Source organism: Dromiciops gliroides, chromosome 2 (assembly GCF_019393635.1).
Source record: "Dromiciops gliroides isolate mDroGli1 chromosome 2, mDroGli1.pri, whole genome shotgun sequence".
In the NCBI taxonomy this organism is placed as follows: Eukaryota; Metazoa; Chordata; class Mammalia; order Microbiotheria; family Microbiotheriidae; genus Dromiciops; species Dromiciops gliroides.
In genome coordinates, this window is record NC_057862.1 from 254,824,689 (window position 1) to 254,842,374 (window position 17,686).

At 44.3% G+C, this 17,686-nt stretch overlaps 1 protein-coding gene across 6 annotated transcripts in view; it reads left to right on the forward strand.

Annotated features, from left to right (window-relative positions):
• PLEKHG3 (pleckstrin homology and RhoGEF domain containing G3) overlaps positions 1–17,686 on the forward strand; it is a 58,684-nt gene that overhangs the window by 25,706 nt on the left and 15,292 nt on the right. For 3 of the 6 annotated variants that reach the window (XM_043983697.1, XM_043983701.1, XM_043983703.1), the window contains exons 3-9: positions 7,061–7,149; positions 13,019–13,411; positions 13,991–14,088; positions 15,326–15,395; positions 16,226–16,272; positions 16,403–16,553; positions 16,723–16,854. In XM_043983697.1, the coding sequence (XP_043839632.1) occupies positions 7,138–7,149; positions 13,019–13,411; positions 13,991–14,088; positions 15,326–15,395; positions 16,226–16,272; positions 16,403–16,553; positions 16,723–16,854 (903 nt within the window). In that variant the 5' untranslated portion in view covers positions 7,061–7,137. The remainder of the gene's footprint in view (positions 1–7,060; positions 7,150–13,018; positions 13,412–13,990; positions 14,089–15,325; positions 15,396–16,225; positions 16,273–16,402; positions 16,554–16,722; positions 16,855–17,686) is intronic. The other 3 variants (XM_043983699.1, XM_043983700.1, XM_043983698.1) reach the window with 1 other exon arrangement.

Below are 17,686 nucleotides of genomic sequence, written 5' to 3' on the forward strand. Positions count from 1 at the left end.
TCACACAGCTAGTAAGCATCTGAGGCTGGATTTGAATGCAGTTCTTCCTGACTCCAGGCCTACCATTCAATCCACTAAGCCACCCAGCTGCCTCCTCATCCCAGTATATTCTCCTAATCCTCCTAATTGGTGAGTCTCTGGTCCAAACTACCATATCATTTCATGTGGTGCTGAAGTGTCTGAACTTTTTTACCTCCTCCTCAGCAACACAGCCCCTGAGTACTCCTCCCTACCCCACTTTCTAGCTTTCTTTATGTGTTGTTTTCTGCCATTAGAATATAAGCTCTTTGAAGGTAGTACTATTGTATCCTAAATGCAATTCCTGGCACGTAGTAAGTAAATTAACTAACGCTCTCTTCCTGTTCCTCCCTTCTTCCCCCCACTCCTTCCTTTTCTTCCTCTCTCTCCCCCATCCTAGTCACCCAGGCTTGTAACCTGGGAGTCATCACTGACTCATCCCTCTTGCCTCACATCTGATCAGTTGTCAAATGCTTTTGGCTTTACCTGCATATTATCTGATCAATGGATCTCCTCCTTTCTGCTCCCAGTGATTCTGCCCTTAATTTCTTCTTCCTTAGACTCTTATAATAGGGGATCCTCACTGATTCCTGTTTCCAGGCAGACTCCTTTCCAGTCAGCCCTTTGTATCACTCCTTAAGTAATTTTCCTAATGAACCACATCTTGACTCAGAAATGAAGTCACTAATTAAAGCAGAAACCTTTGATCTTGGCCTTCCACAATGATTCCCATTAGGTTTCTAGCCTTACCTCATGATATTCTCCATCTATACTAACCAAACTAACCATGCTGATCTCTTGCTCCTGTTCTCATCCTGCCCTTTCCCTTTTCAGTACATTTGCTCTGGTAGTCACCCATACCTATAATAGCCTCCTCAACTTCCCTCAAATCCAATGGAGATCAGTTCAAATCACTCTCCTTCAAGTCCCAGATGAGGTACGATTTTCACCATTATACTTTCTCTGGCTTCTCTGTCTAACCTTCTTTCACAGGAAAAAGTAAAACCTTGGTTTGAGATATATTTGCCCCAGCCTTCCCTTCTTGCTTTCCTCAATCTCCTTTCTTTAATAGTTATCTGTGTATGTGTCTTACTGGCCCCATTAGATCCTTGCCAGCAAGTTCTGTCATGTTCATCTTTTTAATACACAGTAGGCACTTAAATACATTTTCAGTGAATTGGACCAGAAAACTTCAAGGAATTTGCTTGGTTTGTTTTGTGTTTGTGCTTTGGTTTTATCATATGTGAAATATGGACATTCTTCTAATTCCTTTGCATTGGTAACTGACAAATTGAGCATGACTGAGGATCTCTTGGCATGGGACCTGATAAGACTCTCCAATACTAGGTTATAAGGAAATGTCTCCCAAGATCAAGCTGGCCAGCCAGCCTCATTCATGGTTTGTCATTAGAGGAGGGAAGTTTCAGGTAGAGGGTTCTGTCCTGCAGCTCTAGACTTTTTCTTTCCTATCCTAGACTGCTGCCCATAGTTCTGCCTACTCATGTTACAGGCTAAATGATTAGTTGCTGGGGTGAATGTGTAGCCATTTCTCCCGGGCCCTTTCTGGCTGGTTGGAAGCTCACAGCCATTGACCAATAACATGGTAGTGGAAATTCACTTCCTGGCTAGGGGAACTGAAGTGGATCCCAAGTGATTTTTTTGGACCCCCATTTCACCCTTTCCTTCACCCCAAGGCTGATAAGAGGGCTGCAATTCATTCCATAGGTATTATATTGTGCAAGGTTTAAGGAAGATATTAAGGAAATGTTTAGTAAGACAGCCCCACCCTTAGAGAGAGCTCACTGTCTGGTTAGGAAAATAAGACATGATTAAGCACTAGAATAATGAGCAATAAAAGGCAGAGATCCTTGGATTGATTGCAGAAAGGCCCTTTATCAATATCTTTTGTTGTACTACCACCTTCATTTCTGAGAATCTGACTCCTTTATTTATCCAGTGAGCCATCTTTTGTAACAAAGAATGATTTTTTTTTAAAGTGTGTGTGGGGGGGCAGTTAGGTGGTACAGTGGATAGAGCACCGACCCTGGATTTAGGAGTACCTGAGTTCAAATCCACCCTCAGACATTTAACACTTACCAGCTGTGTGACCCTGGGCGAGTCACTTAACTCCAATTGCCTCACCAAAAAAAAAAAAAAGTGGGGGGAAAAGCAGTTCAGCAAAACTAACCAACACATTTACCAAGTCTGACAATATATGAAATATTCTATACCCATAGGATCCCACTTCTTCAAAGGAGGGAGGAGATGGATTGGGGAAAGACCTTGCAAAGGTGGGATGTAAGCTGGACCAGGAAATATTGGCATAATCACAGAGGCAGAGAAAAGGGGGAATCCACCAAGGGGGAACAAGTATGATCATAGTACAGATGAGCCCAGTGGAATTAAGGCTCCAAAGGACACATCAAGGTCTTCTTGAAAAACAAAGATACCAGGGAACCAAGTGCAGGTTCCTCCACGAGGGGTAAGAGACTTTTCTGGATTTTTAGTGGGGAGCAGATTTTATGGTTACTCTCCCCAGGCACTGGATGATGTTCTCTTCTCTGGTGGATGCTGTCTTCTAGTGGTAGAGTTGGTTGAGGGTAAGTAATAGAGGGAGATCTTCAGTTGCCTTGGCAACCACACATCAATTCTCCCCACCCCCCTTCCCTGTAGTTTAAGTACCACAGGAGATGGCCCCCTCCCCTGACTGTGAGCCCCCTTGCTGTTCTAGTATAGGAGGGAAAACATTTCCACAGGATGGGGTGTGTATTTTTCAGTGAATTTGAGAGGGCTTGGCTTTGCCTATCATTTAAACTCTGCCCGGTCACATTGTTTGCACACACTCCTATGGTGACAGTCACGTTGCTCAAAGTGAGCCTGAAAGTCACTTCCCCAGGGAACAGTTCACACCCTTTTTTAGGGTGTCAGTGCCTGTGTAAATCAGGAGGAAAATGGATTCGTTAGTATGAAGAAACACTATTAAGGGAAAAGAGCCCTAAACCCAGTCATAAGAGACCTGTCCAGATAAGCCTGTCTTTTTGCTGGAGGAAAGATATTAGATCTGTCATCCTTTTGGCACATGCAGCCTGTTTCTTGACCCTGGGCAGCCTCTTTTTGGTCACTTGCTGGGTTAGAGAGCCATGGGAGAAAAATGGGAGATGGTGGTGAGCGTTTGGTGCTGGGCAGATGAGAGAACTGGGCACCTGCCCAGACTATAACTTTGTGAGAAGGAGCACAAAATATGAAGTGGGATTGGTGAAATACTGGATATCAGAGAGGAGAGGAGTGATTTTCAATAGCCCACTTGGGGATCTCTTTGTTGAGGTTAGCATGCTGCTCCACCCTTTTTTTAACTCCATTTCTTCTATCCTATTCCCTGCCAACTGGCAATCCTTGAGGAGAATCCGAAAGTGTAGAAAGGGAAAGGGTCGTGGGGAAGAGCTGGTGTTCAGAGTCCTTAGAATATCTCTCCAACATGGGAATGGGGAAGTTTGGAATCCATAGAGGAAGAAATTGGTTGAGTTTGTGGGAGTTGGCTTAACTTTTACCATTAGGGAATGTGGCCAACCGCACTTGGAGCCTGTGGGGGAAATTCCCCTTTCTCCCTTCTTGCTCCATGAGAGCAGACAGTTGGGTGTGGTGCTGATTTCCGCCGCCTGGGTGTGGGGTTGAGTGGCTCCTAGGTGAGGTGATGCCAGCCTCCTCTGCACTTTAGCCCATTTGTGCTGAGCCAAGGGGTTTACTGGGGAATCCTTGGAGATCTTTAGGCTGTTGGCCCAGAGGGTCAGTAGAGAGGTACTCCCTCCCTTTCTCTGCCTTCACTCTTCCCACCGTCCTTTGCTTCTTTCTTGACCTCAGGGTGCTTCTGACTCTTGACTTCCTCAGGACAGTACAGTCCTCTAAAGGATAGTCTAGTAGATCTGATTTCTCACTAGGCTTTAGAGTGAATTTGCTGCTGGGGCAGGTAGAAAGAATTCCAGGGCCTAGGAAGCAATTAAGTTGGTTCAGAGCTAGTGAAACTTTTTATCTTAATATTAGGGGCCTCCAAGCCTAGTTGGATAAGAAAACCAAGATGTGTGTGGGGGTGGGGGATGGAGAAGCAGGGAAAAGGAGAAGTGAAATAAGTTCTCTATTGACTAGTATATAATAATCATAGTTAATAGCCAGGATTTAGCATTTTACATGTTATCTCATTTGGTACTCACACACACACACACACACACAGCCGTGAGCTATCTGTTCTTATCTCCATTTTACAGATGAGGAAACTGAGTCCCACAGAGGTTATTTGCCCAAAGTAACACACCTAGTGTTCAATGAAGGATTTGAACTCAGATCTTCCTTATTCTGGGACCAACACTCTATCCACAGAGCTGTGCAGTAGCCTCTATATGTTGTTTCCCCAATTAGAATAATAAGCTCTTTAAAGGCAGGGACTGTTTTTGTCTCTATATCCCCAGCATCTAGTGGCCAGTACCTGGGACACACTAAGTGATTAATAAATGATTGTTGACTGAATGAATGAGAACTTGGCCTAACTGGCCAGATATTGATCCTGGGGATAGCCTATATGCTGTATATGTTTGTGTGTATGTATATGTAGATATATGTGTATATGTGTTTATATATACATGTGTGTATGTGCACATATATGTACACACATATAATAAACACATACACTTCAGGGCCATTCCATGAAGTTACATATAGAGCCAAGTTTGAACCTTGGTAAAACAGGAAGGGGTGGAGGTCATCAAATCTCAGTGATAAAGGACTAAGACTTTAATTCCCAAAGACTAAAATTCCCAAAGAAATGAAGGATACTGGGTTCCATTCTCCCCCACCAATTAAAAGGCATATTTCCCAGTTCCTTCCATCAAAGAAGTGGTACTAAATCCAAGATTGTAGGGAGTTTTATCCAGCATAAGCCCTAAAAAATGATGAGTGAGCTTCACAAATAAATAGTTTGGAAATAGTGCTTTTCCAAAGACCAATCAACTGGAAGAGACAAGAGCCTAGAGAGAATTTAGGAGAGCTTGAGAGGGAACTTATGGGCTTCTCTCCAGAGGACAGAGACCCAGTAGCTGAAAAACAATTTGTGAGAAGCTGTAGGGTCTAGAGTGGGCAGCTAGGTGGCTGGCGTCGGATACTTACTGGCTGTGTGACCCTGAGCAAATCACTTAAGCTTGTTTGCCTCAGTTTCCTTATCTGTAAAATGAGCTGGAGAAGGAAATGGCAAACCATTCATGTCTTTGCCAAGAAAACCCCACATGGGGCTACAAAGACTGAAATGACTGAACAACAACAACAGAGTCTAGAGCAGAGAGCAGATGACCGGGATTCATGATTGACAGGTTGGGCTTCTGATTGTTACCACATTACTGCGTCCTCATCCTGCACATAGTAGGCACTTAACAAAAACAACCACTATAACAAATACCCTACCCTGATGGAAGGTGATATATTCCAAGGTGACTGAGGAGAAAGCACAGGACTCAGTGTTTACAGACTTGGGTCCATCATCGTGAGCCTGGCCAGATAAATGTCCATCTACTTTGTGAAATGGGATGACTCTTGGGTGCTAGGATTGTCTGGGAGGCTTAAGTACACTGAATAAAAAGAACATTAGTCTCTAAAGTTCAAGGATCCAAATTCAAATCCTGCCTCTGACACTACCCGTATGACCTTAGGCAAGCCACAAACAAAAAACTGAGCCAGCCTCACTTTCCTCATCTGTAAAATAAATGGTATGGACTAAGGTCCTTTCCATAACTTTGATCCTATGAGATGCCATCAAAAGACTTTGAGATCCTTTTAGGAAGTGGCTGGTTGTAGTACAATAATATTAATTATAACAACAAACAAAAGATGTTCTCATAGAATCAGCTGCTTGTCACATGAGAAGGAATATGGCAGCCCCTCCCAGGGAAGCAATATTAGGGTTCCTCCACCAGAGGTTTGATGATAATAATGATTTTTTTAAAAATAGTTGATATTTATACCACCTTAGGGTTTTCAAAATTCTTTCTATACAAAAACTCATTAGATTCTTCCAACAACCCTATGTGGTTGCAGGTGAAGAAATCAAGGCTCAAGAGGGGTTAAGTGATTCAACTTGGGTCACATAGCTAGTAAGGATCTGCAGCAAAGTCTGAACCGAGGTCTTCCTGACTCTCAACAATATATGGGCATCTAGGTGGCACAGTAGTGTTTCATCCTTCATTCTCAAAGAGGATCATGACAGATGTCATGACTTGCAGTGAATTGGATTCAAGTGAGGGAAGGCTGTGCAAGGTCACCAGCCTCACACTCTCTCCTCTGGAACCATCTGAGTCCAGTGGCATGACGAATTGTCAGGACCAAAGACTTCTAGTCAGGAAGATGATGAGTTCAGATTTTGCCTCAGGCCCTTATTAGCTGTGTGACCAAGGGGTTTGTCAGTTAACCTTGCTCAGCCTCAGTTTTCTTATCTATAAAATGGGTGTGATAATAATAGTGTAATAGCACCTACTTACCGAGCTGTTGTAAGGATCAAATGAAATGATACATAAAGTGCTTTGTAAACCTTAAGGTGTTATATAAAATCCAGCTATAATATTATTTCATACTAATGGTTGTGATTAAAGTCTTTGGGAGACCAGAAATCATTGACCTTGCTTCCTAGCAGCTTTTTTTTTTTTCTCCAAGTGACAATTTATTAAGACTCTTCTGTTTGTATTTTTTTCCCCCTTCTAATCCTCATTTGATCTTCATCCTTTCCAGGTAGCTAGGATCTTATAACATCTTTTATACTAAAACAGTGCCATTATCACAGGATCTTGATTATGTTTTTGTTATATCTTAGCTAGGAAATACCTGACAAATTCCAAGGTCATTCTTTGGCACAGAGCTGGTAAGTGAACTAGGCAATCTTAATTATCAGTCTTGGTCTGATAAGAGTCAACAGCAAGTGAGGTTAGGCATTTATTAAGCGCCTGTGTGACAAGTACTATGCTAAATGCTGGGAACACCAAGAAAGGCTAAGCCAGTCTCTGCCCTCCAGGTATTCACATATCTATTGGAGAAGACAACACGCAAACAGTTACCTACAAACAGGATATATAAGGGATAACTTCGAAGATGATCTCAGAGGTAAGGCAGGCACTAAGATTAAGGAGGATGGGAAAATGCTTCTTGCAGAAAGTGAGATTTTAACTGAGATTTGAAGGAAACCAGGAGATGGCAAGGAGAAGGGAAAGAATTTTAGGCATGGAGAACAGCCAGGGAAAATAGTCAGAGATGAGAGATGCCACGTCTTGTGGGAGGAAAAACAAGGTGGTCTGGATTGTAGGATACACAGAGGGGAGGGGAGTGAGACCAGAAAAAAGTCCTGTCTAAAGCCCCAGCCTCTCAGGGGGCTAGGCTGTATTGGGGCTCACTGGGAATCAAAGGAAACCTCCCAGGTTCTTTCTTCCTTTGACATCTTCCCAGGGACTGAAATGGGCATTGACATCAAAATTGAGCTTCGTCTACATGGAGGAATGCAGGTAGATCGAGGGTGGGGGGGTGGGGTACAGGAAAGGAGTGGAAAATGAGTTCTAATGAGGGATATAGGCCTTTCCTATACATGGACTCCTCACGCATGTACTCGAAGCTAGCTGGCTGAAGATTGACTCTGAAGGGACCCTTCAGAGGATCAGTGTGCACATCACTGGGCCCTACTTATGGGGGTGATAGCTGTTCTGAGCCTTTTGTTTCAAAGGCAATGACCTAGGATTCTAAGGGATCCTCTGTAAACTTTTTTTTTTTTTTGGTGGGGCCATGGGGGTTAAGTGACTTGCCCAGGGTCACACAGCCTCTGTAAACTCTTGCTTTTTTCATTTAGCTGTCCTTTAGGAGTGGACTGTGTGCAGAGGCAACCTAGAGGTCGTCAAAGAGGCCTTCTTTGGAAGAGGGCTTTTCGGGGTATGGATTTCTCTGCCTCTGTTATTCTGGCTAAGTCCTCATATGGGGATAAGAAGGAATTGATACCAGAATCTGGGCAGTGAGCTTTGAACCACAGCAAAGATTCATTCTTGCTCGGTCAAGGGTTAAGGGCAGGGGAGGATCTTGTGTTTTTGTCTTGCTTTGTGCTCGGATGACATGGTATTAAGTTGCTAGCGACCTCTTTAGAAAGGCAGGGCAAAGTTAATTTAATGGTTCCTTTGAGAATGGAATCAAATGTAGCACTGCTACATTTCTCAAGGGGCGTTCTTTGGAGGAGCTCAGGGTGCCATCACTGATACCATTGTGTTACTCCTCCCAGGGGTCTCTTATGAGGCAGCAAGTTGTCACGGAAGGAGTCCAGAAGACCTAGTTACACCATCTTCACTAATTTTGGGAGGGAATGATTTGTTGGTTGTCTTTTTTGGGGGGGGGATCATTTGTCATTTCCAATGATTCTATCCTCACCCTCCCTTATAACAAAGAAGCACAGAACCTGACACCAACTAAGCACTTAATAATCCTTTTATTCATTCATTCATTCATTCATAGAAATAGACTTAAGCCAAGCAAATGAACACATTGATCACAGACAGCCATTCTCTTTAAAGTCCTTCATGGGGCAGTTAGGTGGCGCAGTGGATAAGGCACTGGCCCTGGATTCAGGAGGACCTGAGTTCAAATCCAGTCTCAGACACTCGACATTTACTAGCTGTGTGACTGTGAGCAAGTCACTTAACTAACTCTCATTGCTCCGCCAAAAAAAAAAAAAATCCTTTATAACCTGGCCCTTTCCAGGTCTACCTTCCTACTTCACTCTCTTCCATGGGACCCTCCAATCCAGGCACTGGTTTCCTTTGTTGTTCTTCCCACAAGATACTGTATCTCCCAACTATACTTTGGCTGGCTGTCCCTCATGCCTGGAATTCTGTTCCTCCTTTTATCTTCTCCTTTTGGCTTTCCTGGTTTTCTTCACATCTCAGCTAAACTCCTGTCTTCTGCAAGAAGCCGTTCCTGGTCCTCTTGTCCTTTCTTAGTGCCTTTCTTCTGAGATTATCTTTAATTTATGAGTGTATGTTTGTGTATGTATGTTTGTACAGATATACAAGCAGAGCGGTTGGGTACACAAAGAATTAGTAATGAAATTGCAAATAGATTTTGTCTCTTTCCTCTCTTCCCAGCTTCATACCTTTGCTCCGTAGGCCTAGGGTAGGATAAGGTGGTGTTTGGGGGACAGAGGGTGAGGGGTGAGTGGGTTTATATTCCTCTAGATGCTGTTATTCCTTCTTCTTTTTTTTTTTTTTTAGTGAGGCAATTGGGGTTAAGTGACTTGCCCAGGGTCACATAGCTAGTGAGTATTAAGTGTCTGAGGCTAGATTTGAACTCAGGTACTCCTGACTCCAGGGCCAGTGCTTTATCCACTGTGCCACCTAGCTGCCCCCCCTGTTATTCCTTCCTAATGGTCATATCATTCCTCCTTCAATTGTTATGCCTTCCTTCTATTGGCACTAAAGGGAACGAAATTAAATTGTCTTGCTTTCTGGATTCTTTCTCCAGCTTCAGTCTCTAATTGGAGAACTGCTACCAAAACTCTGCTAATCTTAAGGCCTGGAGGACGGTGGTAAGGGGATGCTGAATTACTGTGACAGTATAATTCAGGGAGGGTGACCCTGAAGCATATTCCCACTGGGTGGGTGACCATCACTGAAGAACCTTAGAGCAGGATGCATTGAGCTTTAGGAATTTAGTATGGTGGGGGAAGGGAGGGGAGGCCAGTGTGGCATGTGCATGTGCACATCTGGCATCAGGACCTTTGAGACCCTGGGTCAGGAGTATTCCCAGAAGCCTGGTTCCTTCTCTTAGATTATCTTGTTCTTTCAAATGGGCAGTGCCACACCGCGCCACTCTGAGCTGTGGTTTCATCTGTGTGTTTGTCTCTGAGCAACACCTGGTGCCCAGTGAGTAAAGTTCAAGTGAGACCACACATACTTTATTACTTTGGCTTCCGGGCTGATGCCCAGCCTGGCAACCAGAGGGGCCCTGCATGGGCCTCTTTTTGATGTAAGACAATCATAAAATGAACTGATTGAAACCCAGTGGTATCTCAGGCCTGAGGGATTTTCCTGGTATTTGGATCTCTGCTCCTCTTGGGCATCTCTTGAATTGTATTGCTCTAGCACTGATTCTGGACTGTCTTGTTCCCCATGTGGCAGTCTTGATGGATCCCTTCACAGAATAATGTTAAAATAAAATCTAGAGATTAAAAAGGAGATCAATTCATCATTTTTTTAAATTATGAAAATATTTTTTAAAAAATTCAGGGATTGGGGCAGCTAGGTGGCGCAGTGGATAAAGCACTGGCCCTGGATTCAGGAGGACCTGAGTTCAAATCTGGCCTCAGACACTTAACACTTACTAGCTGTGTGACCCTGGGCAAGTCACTTAACCCTCACTGCCCTGCAAAAACAAAAAACAAAAAACAATTCAGGGATCCCAGGTTAAAAACTCCTGCTAAAGGACCTTAGCTGTCTCACTCTTTTCATTTCACAGATTAAAGAACTAAAGCTCAGAAGGTTAAATTCTTTTCCCAAGCCCGTACACCTGGTTAATGGAAGAGGTAGGGCGAGGATATAGCAGTTATCCATACACACTGACACATGGGCCTACACACACTTGTGCGCATGTGCACCCAAATACCTCGGCACCACAGCCTTCTTGTGGCCTATGTGGGAGGGAGGGCCTGAAGTCTCCCAGACTTTCTGTCATTGAGAATCCTGAGAGGAGTCAGCCTGGCCACCCAGATTTCCTTCCTAATATTCCCTTTTCTGAATGAAGCCTCAAATATTCTAAGGGCCTCCCATTCTCTTTGTTTGGGAAGAAGGAATCTGACACCGAGAATGAAAAGAAGGTCCGTGGTGGTGACTTTTGAGCAACCAAAGCCTAGGAAAGTTGGTTAACAGACATACTTTTTCTTCGGTATTTTTGTGAGACCTAGAGTACTTCTGTGATATTTCACTGTGGTATGAAGGTGACTTTGGTCTCTTATAGGTCAATGCCAACAAATCCCAAGTTCTGACAGGGCTTCCTACCAACAAAAGCTGGTGTGTTCTGAGGATTCTAGGACCATTCTAGTCTTTCACTCTAGGGCCACCATAGCTAAATGCAGAGATGGTCAACACCAGATTAGCTATTACTAAATAATGCCTTTTAGGGCCTTCCCCCCACTTTTTTTTTTTAATTTAGCCACAGCAACTCATGAACCCCCCCCCCAGCTCATTTTACAGATGAGAAAACTGAGGCAGACAGGGTTAAGTGACTTGCCCAGGGTCACCCAGCCAGGAAGTGTGTCTGAGGCCAGATTTGAACTCAAGATGAGTCTTCCTGACTGCAAGCCTGGTGCTCTATCCCCTCCCACCTGGCATAGTGTATAGAGTGCCAAGCCTGGAGTCAAAAAGACATGAGCACATAGTTAGCACTTAATAACGTTGTGTAGAATTGAATGGAAGATTAACTGTGTAATCAGTTTTTAGGGCATCAGATGCCCTAGAGCAGTGGTTCTTCAACTTTTTGGTCTCCAGACCCCTTTACACTCTGAAAATTGAGGAACTCTCCAAAGAGCAGGTTATCTGTGGATATTTACCATATTAGAAATTCAGACATATTAGTATTATGATGAAAACAGTTTTGACCTTGTGGACCATTCCCTGAAGGGATCTCAGGGATCCCCAGAGGTCTCCAGATCACACTTTGAGAATTGCTACTCTAGAAGTTTTTTTGTTTTTGGGGGTTTTGGGGTTTTTTTGGGGACAATGGGGGTTAAGTGACTTGCCCAGGGTCACATAGCTAGTAAGTGTCAAGTGTCTGAGGCCTGATTTGAACTCAGGTCCTCCTGAATCCAGGGCCAGTGCTTTATCCACTGTGCCACCTAGCTGCACCCCCCCCCTTTTTTTTTTTACTGAGGCAATGGGGGTTAAGTGACTTGCCCAGGGTCACACAGCTATACTCTAGAAGTTTTATGGGACACAGTCATGGCGAGGAGAATCAAGCCCTCCTGACTTTGAGGTAGTACTTTTATATTCTCCCAACTCATCAGATCCTCACATCTAACAGGAAGGATTGGGCAGGGATGTTGGTAGCCTTGTTTTATAGATGGCAGACCCGAGACGCTAAGACCTTAAGTGACAGACTCGTGTTGAGTTGAAGGCAAAGCTAGGACTGGATTCCAGTTCTCTTGCAAGTTCCTTCTGTTAAACTATGATAATAGGGCTCTTATCTTCAAAAAATATAGAATCCAGTAAGCTTAGTAAGCTCTGTGTGTGTGTGTGTGTGTGTGTTATTATTGAAGATGATATATATCAATCCAGCATTTTGGAAGGAGATGGAGTCCAAGATTTATTCAAGGGCATGGGAGGAGGGTGTGTGTGTGTGTGTGTGTGTGTGTAAGTGCTAAGAGAGGTCAATGTTAGCCTCTGTGACAGTAATTTTGAGCTTTAGGGGACAGGGGCTTTGCTTGATTAATTCACCCTCCATAGCATTCAGTACAATATGCTATATGGGTGAGCAACCAATAAATAGCCTTTGATAACCATGTTTTATTTAGAAAAGCTTTTATAAACCATTTGATTAACTTGGACTCCCTCTATTTCCTTTTTGAAGTAGGTGAAAAGTCAATTCCTTGGGGCTTCCCCAGGCCTAGTCTGTCAAATAAACATTTAATAACTTATTGGCCTTGTTATTCACCCTTCATCAGTATTCTCTGCTTCTGTGATTGGAGGGTAGAGCCATGAACTCTTCCAGTGGAAGGTAGCACGACTGACATCTCATTTACTCATTTGACTGCCTCCGTTAGGACATGGAATATATGGGGGCAGTGTAAGGGTTGACTACTTCTCTGCTTGTGTCTCAGGAGCCAGTGGGATCTAGGGGGACTTCCATTCTGGGGTCCCTGCAGACATTCAGATATCTGCCTAGGAGAGGTTCTAGCTGGAGGCCTGTCATGCTTTCAGGACTTATATTATTCTTCCTTTGTTCTCTCTAGAATATCCCAAAAGCTTCTTCACTGAGCAGCAATGCCAGGATGCCTGTCTCCGTCTCCTTACATCAAGATGCCACCCAAGAGCGTCCAGTGAGCTTGGCCTCTACCACCTCTTCTTCAGGCTCATCCCGGGATAGTCAGGCCATGGAAGAACCCAATGGAACTGGACCTGTAACTGAGGGCGAGTCTGGCTCTCCCCGGGCCTGTCATATCCCTAATAACCATAACAATTCCAGCAGCTGGCTAAATCTGAGAGGATCCCTAAAAGGTTCACCATTTAGCTCCCGGTCCCCCCCTGGAGCCACGCATCACAAGCTGAGCTACCTGGGCCGAGTGGTACGGGAGATTGTAGAGACGGAGCGCATGTATGTGCAAGACCTCCGAAGCATCGTTGAGGTGAGCCACTCTTTCAGGTCCACTTGCCTACGCAGTCTTTTTTTGTTTGTTTCTTTCTTTTCCCCTTGATTGTTGTGGAGTGATGAGGGATGGAGCATGGAGCACGTCTCCAAAATGGACCAAGGGACTTTGGCTTCTGCACTGGTCAGTTTATAAACTGGTTTCCCCACTGGAAAGGAAAAACCTTCTTGTGTCTCAGTAATTCTGCTTCCCCAAGAGCTTAGCTCCCAGATGCCTTGTTTATCTGGATTTACTGAGTGCACAGATTTGCCATTTTCCCACTTTGTTTCTTTGGTTGGTCAGACCAGGAAATTGGATCATCGCAACAGCCTGTAGACTCCTGGGAGCGGCAGTATCTGAAAGGCAGGAGAAAGGGAGAAGAGTCCAGGACTGAAAGGGAAAGAGACATCAGATTGATTACTCTTGGAACTGACATTGTGGCGATTAGTGTTCTCAAGGTGTTCCCCAGGAATAAAGCTAGGAAGGGGCTCTGTCAGAATAAGAATGAAGTGATAGCAAGAGTGTGTTGTGTAGTGGGAGTGGTACCATGTTGTCCTCAACTGACTTCCTCCATGACAGGATTACCTTCTGAAGATCATCGATACACCAGGGCTTCTGAAACCGGAACAAGTCAGTGCACTCTTTGGGAACATAGAAAACATCTACGCACTAAACAGGTGAGTGACAAGCTGGAGCTCCTTCTTCCTTGGCCTCTCAGGACTCTGGTTGGGGCAGGGGTAAGTGGCACAATGTTGAATGAAGATGCTTTCACTCCTGCCCTCCCCTTTCTGCCCTGTGGCCATTGGTTTTCCCACCTCTGGGATGGACCTAGTGCTTTCTTTAGGGAACCTTGAGGACCACTAGACACGTGGAACTGGATACTGCTTCTTCAGATAGAATTATTCATGTAATTATTGGTTAACATTCTCCACAGGTTAAGGGTGGGGGTGTTCTTGAAGACCCCCTAGAGAAGTGATAGCGCCATTTCTTCTCTAGGGATACCTCTTTTTCTTCTTATCTTTCCACTCTTGCTTTTGTTGTCTGTATTCCCTCTATATCTTCTACTGGCTTCCAGGCAAGCTAAATGGTCCTGGTGGCTCTGTGAGGACCACTTAGTATGTAGTACTATGAGATTTGAAATGGTTAAGTTTGCTTGTGATCTTTTAAAATGGAGGAACGTGATTGGAGGTGGGGTGGGGGGCTGCCTCAGTGCTCTCTAGGGGCTGATATCTGAGGAATCCAAGGGAAAGGGTCTTAGAGAGCAGAAATTAGGTGGACTTTAAGTAGTAAGATGGTAGAATCTTCTCTACAGGTTCTGCAGAAGGAAGGGCTTATTGTGGCTTTGGAGGAAAAGACAGGAAAAAGATGGTATCTGGAAGAACAGGGGGTCTAATGAAGAAGGAGATATTTAGAGGAAACACAGGGTGACTTGCAGTTTTCTTTGATTTGTTATAACGACACCTGAGCTTGTATAGAGAGAATCTCACTTTGCATACAACTTTCATGCCCTGAAATGCTCTAATCCAGGAACCTTGACGTCTAGCCCAGAGACTCTTTTTTTCCTTTCCTTTAATCTTTCCCTTTGTGTGTTTGACTCCTTTTGCCAGCGCTGGAGCAGTATTCCCTCCTGAAGGTGGGTAATGATACCCCTCCCCTCTGCCCATTTGGTTTGCTGCAAATAATTTCCCCTCCCTCACCTTCTCCTGTGGTGCAGTGTTGGCTGACCTTTGTGGTTCTTGGCTGTGTCATTCATTGGGGGTTGGAAGCCCCCAGGCCACACAGCAGGGATATTTCTCTGGAGCATGTTAATGACTGGGGAGGGGTAATTGAAGAGAGCTTTGTGGCTGGTCATGCCTTAGAGGCAACTGCAAAGAAGTGGATCCGAAATCTGATGACTTCTCTCTCCTCATTCAGTCAGCTCTTGAAAGACCTGGACAGCTGTAATAATGATCCGGTGGCTGTGGCTAATTGCTTTGTAGAAAGGGTAAGAACAGAACTCAGTTTGGTTTATCATGTGACCATAAAGCATTTTGCAAACCTTAAAATGCCATGTCAGTGTTAGCTATGATGATAATGTGGTAGTGATGATGAAGAAGATGGAGGTAGTGGTGATGATAGTGATAATGATATTGGTGATAAGGAGGAGGAGGAGGAGGCAGCTGTAGCTGGGGTGGTACGGTGATAGAGTGCTAGACCAGAAGTCAGGAAAACCTGAGTTCAAATTTGACCTTAGATATTTACTGGGCAAGTCAGTTGACCTCATCACACTTTGGTTTCCTTATTTGTTTGTTTGTTTTTTGGCGGGGCAATGGGGGTTAAGTGACTTGCCCAGGGTCACACAGCTAGTAAGTGTCAAGTGTCTGAGGCCGGGTTTGAACTCAGGTACTCCTCAATCCAGGGCTGGTGCTTTATCCACTGCGCCACCTAGCCGCGCCTGGTTTCCTTATTTGTAAAATGAAGGACCCACTTCCCAGAGTTATTTTGAGGGTAAAAATGAGATAATATTTGTAAAGAACTATGCAAACTTAAAAGTGCAATATAAATGCTATTTATTGTTATTATTACCACCTGTACCCAGTCTACTGGGGAACTGAGAGTGACCATAACTCTTGGTAGTAGTCCCCCCTACTAAGGGGACTGTCTTAGGGAAAATCACATTGCCTTCAGTGAAGGAGTATTATGGCTGAACTGGGAATAGGGACCAAAGACTCTTGGAAATTAGATGGGACAAAGTACACGGGGAGGGTGTCAGAGGCTTAGGTAAGTTTGTGTTCACAGCCATATTAGAAAATCCTCTTTTCTCCCTTTCCTTAGAGCCAAGAGTTTGACATTTATACTCAGTACTGCAACAACTACCCAAAGTAAGTAACTCCGGGATGGAAAGGGGAGGGATATTTGAGGAATAACCAAATACCATTTTCCTATCTGCCACCATCATTACCACTTCTGCCTTATGATTTCCTCTTGGTGATAGCTTCCTTCTCCCTATAGTTCAGTAGCAGCCCTAACTGAGTGCATGAGAGACAAACACCAGGCCAAGTTCTTCCGGGACCGACAAGAGGTCTTGCAGCACTCTCTGCCTTTGGGCTCTTTTCTGCTGAAGCCTGTCCAAAGAATTCTCAAGTACCACCTCCTTCTCCAGGTAATCTGCACTTGGGCTTCATCTCTGAGTTCTGGTGGGGGCTTGATTTCTGAGGACTGGTCAGGGCTAGGAAAAGCAAAATTTGGGTGGGGAGCAAGGTTCTCAGAAGAGAGATCAAGAACTTGACATTAAAAAAAAAATAGCTTAACATTTTCTGTTTTCTGTGTAGGAAATTGCCAAACATTTTGATGAGGAGGAGGATGGCTTCGAGATGGTTGAGGATGCAATCGATACCATGACTTGTGTGGCTTGGTACATCAATGACATGAAGAGGAAACATGAGCATGCTGTCCGACTCCAGGTGCCTGAGAGGCTGGGAGGGAGGAAGGGAAGTCAGGGAAGGATTAAGGGCTGAAGCTGTCAAGAGATGAGCCGATGTGGTTAGTCCTCTGAAGAGAGGAAAGTGGTAGAAAGAATCCTTACACAGGGCAGCTAGGTGGTGCAGTGGATAGAGCACCGGCCCTGGAGTCAGGAGTACCTGAGTTCAAATCCGGCCTCAGACACTTAACACTTACCAGCTGTGTGACTCTGGGCAAGTCACTTAACCCCAGTTGCCTCACTAAAAAACAAACAAACAAACAAAAAAGCAAAAAAATAAGAAAGAATCCTTACAAAAATGACTTAGGGAGAGAGAGGCAGGCCACATGCTAGTCCAGAGATAGATGTATATCAATATCCTTGACATGCTAGTCAATGAAGAATCACTTTTCATGGTAGTGACACAGCTAGGTAAAGTAATAGAGAGAGTGAAGAATCAGGAAGGCCCACATTTGAATCCTGCTTAAAAAACTAGCTGTGTGACCTAGGCACCTCACTTAACTGTGCTCAGCCTCAGTTTCTTTATCTGTAAAGTAGGCATGATGATAATATCTTCTACCTCCCACGGTTGTGGTGAGGATCAAATGAGATAATATTTGTAAAGTGTTTTGCAAACCTTAAAAATAGAGAAATGCCAACAATTATTATTATTATTATTATTATTGTGCTGTTATTGTTATCATGATGACAGACACACCTAGTTATTTCCTCTACCCCAGAGTCAAGCTGTGGCTTCTGAGTCTTGCTAGAAGGGGAGAGCTAGACTCCTTCCTGCTGGCCTGATCCCTTTTGCAACTCTACCCCGCCTGCTGGAG